At 40.3% G+C, this 6,514-nt stretch overlaps 1 protein-coding gene across 1 annotated transcript in view; it reads left to right on the top strand.

The window, feature by feature from the left end:
- The first annotated feature begins 3,456 nt into the window (after window positions 1-3,456).
- LOC129159253 (uncharacterized) overlaps window positions 3,457-6,514 on the top strand; it is a 29,731-nt gene continuing 26,673 nt past the window's right edge. The window contains exons 1-3 of the mRNA XM_070543767.1: window positions 3,457-3,657; window positions 4,336-4,451; window positions 6,201-6,357. Coding sequence (XP_070399868.1) covers window positions 4,343-4,451; window positions 6,201-6,357 — 266 coding nt within the window. The 5' untranslated portion in view covers window positions 3,457-3,657; window positions 4,336-4,342. The remainder of the gene's footprint in view (window positions 3,658-4,335; window positions 4,452-6,200; window positions 6,358-6,514) is intronic.

The following is a 6,514-nucleotide window of genomic DNA, read 5'->3' as shown; positions in this document are numbered from 1 at the left end:
TAATTAAAATTAACATGGTGTGTCGTGTGTAAAGTATTAATTTCAAACTGGACTCTATCGTTGGGACGCGCGATCTGGCTTCCTCTTTCAGCAAACCTGTTTAATATTTCCATCAGATTAATATAAAACTCGGCTGGGTCGTTGATTGCTTGAAAAGACACTCTCTCTCTAATTTCACGCTGGTTAAAAGCTGCGTTTACGCTCCCTCCGATCTGCCGGTGTTCTATTTGTCTCAATATTTCGTTTATTGCTTCTGATGAAGGCTCATCTGAATTTGCTAGAATTTGATCGATCTCGTTTACGCGCTGCTGGTGTTCTATTTGTCTCAAAATTTCGTTTATTGCTTCTGATGAAGGCGAATCTGAATTTGCTAGAATTTGATCGACCTCGTTTACGTGCTGCTGGTGTTCTATTTGTCTCAATATTTCGTTTATTGCTTCTGATGAAGGCGAATCTGAATTTGCTAGAATTTGATCGACCTCGTTTGAAACGGCTTGGGATGCTAAGATCTCACTATCTGAAGCTAATTCATCTACTTCACTCAGTCCGCTTAAATCAAACCAGTCATTTAACACCAAATTATCGGCCTCATCTGAGGGATTTTGGCTGGCTAAAATTCGATCTAACAAATCTACATTTAATTCACCATCTACTTCAATCAAATCTGAAAGGTCGTCAAACCAATTTTCACTCATGATACAAAAGACATTAATAACCTACTAAAAATGAAGAAAAAATCTGCGTCCTCCTTTTACAGAGCCAGCACTTGTTGGACCACTTCGACCAGGCCTGAGTTGACCTGCAGCAATAAGTAGGCCATTTTCATCCTGTTTAATCTCTGAAGTGGTGAAAGACGGATGTTTTTCTTTTTCTTCAGTCGTTTTTCTGATGAAAAAAATAAATAAAAATAAATAAAATGAACGAGCTTTTAATAAATTATATATAAAATTTAACTTACTCTGTACAGGTGCAGGAGGTGGTGCGTTCTCTTCCTCTTCATCTGAAAGGATAAAAAACATCTTTTTTACTTCAAATTTAATATACTATGCGGAGCTTTTTGTGAAACAGCTTACCGGCTGGCTGCTCAGGACCACGTTCAGCGGTTTCAGAGTCGCTGTCGGATTGTTCTGAAAGAATAAAAATAATGAAAAAATATGAACGAATCATCTTTGAAGTAAATAACCACCTTTTTATATATCTCTTACCCTGTGCAGGAGAAGGGGGAGGAGGAGGAGGAGGAGGAGATGGAGGAGGTGTGGGCGGAGATATTGAAGCGGCAGTCGAATGTTGTTCTGAAAGGATAAAAAAACAACGGTAAATGTGTACGAGTCATCTTTGACTTATTAATCAGTTGTTTTTTTATCGTTACCATCCGTCCGCGCATGAGAAGGGGCTGGAGGTGGTGGGGGCTGAGATATTGGGGGTGCGTAGGCCGTCGGACGTTGCTCTGAAGAATAAAAACGATAAATATGAACGACACATCTCTGACTTATTAATCGCTATTTTGTAATCACTTACCAGCTTCGAGGATCGTCTGCGGCGTGACGGTCCTGTAACGAACAGCTTTCACGCTCGCATTCCCGTGTGATCTGACGGTATGGCTGGGCTGATACGAATGTAAGACGGTTCGGCTGGTGGATGGAGGCGTGGTTGGGTAAAAGTTATCACTTCCGGGGTAAGGTTGAACCCCCTCCTTTTCTGTAAAATGAGATATTTCTCAGTTGAAGAAAAGAACGTTACGTATATATTTATAAAATCCACTCACTCAGATTCTCGACCGCGCGATTAATTTTAGACAAATCATCCAGGGGGACCGGTACCGGAGTTTTACAAGTTAATTCCTCAATAGGAATTTCTTCCCACTCGCCGTCCGATATGACAATAGCGTCTGAAAATAAAGATGTTAAACCAGAAAGAGAAAAAAAGATTTGCGTCTTGAGTTAAAAACTTACCCGTCATCTTAGCTTGTTACACCTCAAATCACGACTCCGAAAATGCGCTTTTACATTTTATACAGCTGTTTAAAAAAATCATGAATAGAAAACGGTTGCGATTGGTCGAAAAAAAAATGTTTATAAACAATACAGAGTCATTTGCTTTGTTGTATAGGTAGACAAATGTATGAATGGTTGTTTAGAGTTGTGTGTGTGTGTGTGTGTGTGTGTGTGTGTGTGTGTGTGTGTGTGTGTGTGTGTGTGTGTGTGTGTGTGTGTGTGTGTGTGTGTGTGTGTGTGTGTGTGTGTGTGTGTGTGTGTGTGCTCGTATCCATTGCTTCGTCAAAACTCCCTGGAGCAGAAATAAAAAAACCTTTACGATCCAAAAAATAATACCGGACATTTCTTCCTGAAATCTCATCATGTCTCAATTCGAACGTTGTTTTTAGCAGAGGAAGGCTATATTCAAAACACGTATCCATCGCTTCTTCTTCTTATTCTTATTCTTTGCTCATGTTTTGGTTAAAATGTAGCAGCTCTTTCACTCGTGTGTAAATCCGTTTACGGCATGCATGTGCCTTAGTTTAACTATTCTGGGAGGTATGTCATTAAAGGTTTGACCAGAGGTACGTCTGCTCTGAGACTTTACTAATCCACCCCTCCCAAAAAACAAACCTCATAAACAGCTTTTTATTTATTTCAGCTGTTATAGGTCCTACAAAATGGATCAAATCTTTTCTCTGAGGCAGGAAGCAATGTGTGTGTGTGTGTGTGTGTGTGTGTGTGTGTGTGTGCACTTGCAGTCATTACGTTGGGGGGTCCGTTCGCAGGGAGCCCACCAACAATGTGGGGCCCGGTGTAGTTGTGGGGCCCAAAAACCAGGGCCCCACATGGGAAACCATTCTAGAAGAGCTTGGGAGCCTCTCTTGATATGCCTGGTACTTTTTTTCAAGGTGGCCCACAATGTAACAAAAACTGGAAATGTGTGTGTGAAGTGTGTGTGCTCATGCACGCCCCCTATGCCTGAAAGCAGGGTATTGCAAGTATACACACTACAGGAAGTGTGTATCATCGGGACCCCTCGAGGGTGGATTTTAAGAAATAGAGTGTGTTCAGAATGGATCGTGATTGGCTGTCTTTTAGAGGACATATGTCACTTCCTTAAGTTTCAGGAAGTGATATTTACATGATTCTAATTGAAAAAATGGTGTAAAGAATAATGCATAGAACTAAAATAGCATAACAGTGAACAAAAATGAAGTATAAAATAAAGGTATATTAAAAATAAAAAAATAAACAGAAGCTATTAAAAACACACAAGAACTGAAGTTTTAAGTATTAGCTTTAAAACTTTGTGTTGTGTATTTTCTAAAATTGTCTCAACCACAAAGTTTTAAGCACTAGCTATGAAATACAGCCCAAACCAGCAAACTATTTATTGGTAATCATAAATATTCATACTTCGTTTTTTTTTTTTCAAAACTTTATTGAACAAGGTGATAAGTATACAAACAAATTGCATACAAAATTGAACAAAGAAGATTTCATACTTCGGTTTTTGGTTCGTTACCTGTTTGAGGAATGACGTAGCCTACGTTGTGCCGTAAACTGCAGTGACGTAGGCCGTAAAATGCAGTCCTACAGTAAGGTGCATACGTAAAGTAGGCCTGCTTTGCAGCATTTAAAGTCCGTGTGGCCAGAGGAACACAGACAAACCATTGCGGTGAGTACATGAACGTAGTTTGAATATTGCAAATATAAGACGTGTCTTCAGGTTAATATTCGCGTTGATACATCCAAATGTATGTTCTGTATTTGCTTCGGAGCATTATTAGTCAACATAGACCCGTTTTTAGACGTCACTGAGTAGCTAACAGGCAGCTAGCTTAGCGCTAGCTAGTAGCTACTTTGTAACTTCACTCTCGCGGTTTCAAACCATCCTGTTAATTTTTGAAGCAGGTGCATACAAACAGCGCATTTATGGGAGGTTAAACCTTTAGCTAGCTGTTGATGAAGCTAGGTTAATAATTTAAAAGTCTTTATTTCGGTTGTAACATGAAGTGGCATCACACCTGCTCCTCCAAACTTCTTGTTGTGAGTTTGGGAAGTTTGAAAACCTAACAAAATTTGTGTTTTATTAAAACTATGTATTAGATGTATGTAAAGTTAAATAAGGGCTTTAGTATTTTAGCATCTGGACCAAATTAAAACCATTGAAGTTGAAATACTACTACTTAGACCAGAAATACCAAAGACTTGGCCTGGAGGTCTGCTATCAGAAAAATTAATTTGAAATTAGGTGATGCTGTTAATCTCATAGGGTGCCTAAGTCAGACCCATTTACTTCCATTTAATTATCAAAGAATGCTCACTAATTTCTTGTTTTATAATTTGCTTTCAGAGGCAAAATGTTCAAAAGGAAAGCAAGAATAAAACCTATCGATGAAGCCAAATGTTACATTCAATCTTCAAAGGACAAGCAAGGATTAAAGGAAAGATATATAGATGATTACAAAGGTAAGACATAACTCATTTTTGTTATGTTTATTACAAGTTGGATTTATTTGGTTTTGTAAATTTACACTGCTCACAAGAATTAAAGGTTGCTGCTGCTGTTTGGATCGCTGGCTGTAATACACATAACACACAAGCTTGCAATATAAAGAACAGCGCCTGTCCCCCTCCAGCTCGGGCTGTGTGACTGCACTGACCTGTCCTGTGGGACCCTCACCATGTAACTCTCATGTCCATGCTGTCTCTGGAGGAGCAGATAGGAGACAAGATCTCCTGTAACTTAAAATGAACCAAAGCTTCCTCCCAGCTTCTCTTTAGCTGAATTTAACATCAGTTTATCATCATGAAACAAAGGAATAAAGTGGAACAAGAACTTCTATCTTCTATTTCTCTCTCCTTTTAACTTCTCCGTGTCCCTAAATAAAAGAGACAGATGATTACGCTGCTCTGACCCCGCTCCCTCCCCAAGACCGGACCTTCCGACATCACAACACTCGGTCTGGCTGCTCCCACCTCCACTTTAGCTTTGGATTAGTTTCAGGTTAGCTTGTAGCTAGTTCGACCGGGTGTCGTCAGTTGATCCCAACCTTACAGCCCCACCCTCAGCTCCACCTCTCTTCCCTTTTGTGGAATTGTCTGGGCTTGATGGAACCTGTGACACTGTCAAAATGGCGGTGGTGGCCACCTCCCATTTCCCCTCAAAAATGTGTTATTGGAGCCTATGGAAATGAATTGTCCAGTATATATGTCGATGATCTTGATGCTGCGCTGGTGCCGCCGTTATAATAACAAAACTACATTCCACTATAATTGATTATGGTACTCTTCTATGATGCAGAATTGTTTATGCCCGCATCTCATGCATTGATTATTTTCCTCAGCTCTATCTATCCTACATCTCCCGGTCGGGGGTGGAGGGTGCGCGCAGGGTTTGGGGGCCACAAAGAGAGGGCTCGCGGGCCGGACGTGGCCCGCGGGCCACCATTTGCGGACCACGCCTTAGGCTGATGCAGTAGGTCCTGGTTTTCTCCTAATGCACTACAATGCCCGGCCTCATGTGGCAAGAGTATGCAGGCAGTACCTGCAGGATGAAAGAATTGAAACAATTGAATGGCCTTCACGATCCCCTGACTTAAACCCAATAGAACATCTGTGGGATATTATGTTTCGATCCATTAGGCGGCGCCAGGTTGCTCCTCAGACTGTACAAGAGCTCAGGGATGCCCTCACACAGATCTTGGAGGAAATGCCTAAAGACAGCATCCGTTGTCTCATTAGGAGCATGCCCCGATGTTGTCAAGCATGCTTACAAGCTCGTGGGGACCACACAAGATACTGAAAAGCAATTTGAGTTGGAGAAATTAAGTTTTTGAAATAATGGACTAGCCTGCCACATCTTCATTTCACTCAGATTTTAGGGTGTCTACACAGTTGAGCCCTCTGTAGGCTGATAACTTTTATTTCCATTAAGACTTGGCATCCTTTTGTTCCTAAGACATTGCCCTGTCATTTTTTGTATAGATATCCAACTTCATATTGAGATCTGATGTATTTAATGTGTTTCTTTAAAGTGTTCCTTTAATTTTTGTGAGCAGTGTACATACAAGAAATAATTATTTAGGCCACACATTCATAATGTTGCTTTGTTCTTTATATCTAAGCAAGACTTAAACATTTATTCTGTTAAAAATATATTTAAAGTAAAAAACGTTCTCTTCTAACCAGTGTGTTTATTTAAAACACCCTTTTCAGGAAGAGGTGTATTTGCTATGGAGGACATTGAACAAGGTGCTTTTGTCCTTGAATACAGAGGTGAACTTCTCTCGTTTGATGAATGCATGTCCAAAAAGTACTCTGAAATAGAGAGTACTTTTCTATTTGAGTTTGAATGGCAGAATCATCACTGGTGGTGAGTATCTTCAAATTTATTTTAGACAGGATTCTTATAACGCCTAGCCAAAAAAACATCACCACCAAAAAAATGTCACACACGCACTAATATTTTGTTGAGACATAATTTTCACACATGGATTGGCCACCACAGTCCCGCAGCGCTCCTCCATGAG

The sequence above is a fragment of the Nothobranchius furzeri genome, chromosome 13 (genome assembly GCF_043380555.1).
Source record: "Nothobranchius furzeri strain GRZ-AD chromosome 13, NfurGRZ-RIMD1, whole genome shotgun sequence".
NCBI lineage: Eukaryota > Metazoa > Chordata > Actinopteri > Cyprinodontiformes > Nothobranchiidae > Nothobranchius > Nothobranchius furzeri.
This window is presented reverse-complemented; position numbering and strand designations above follow the sequence as displayed.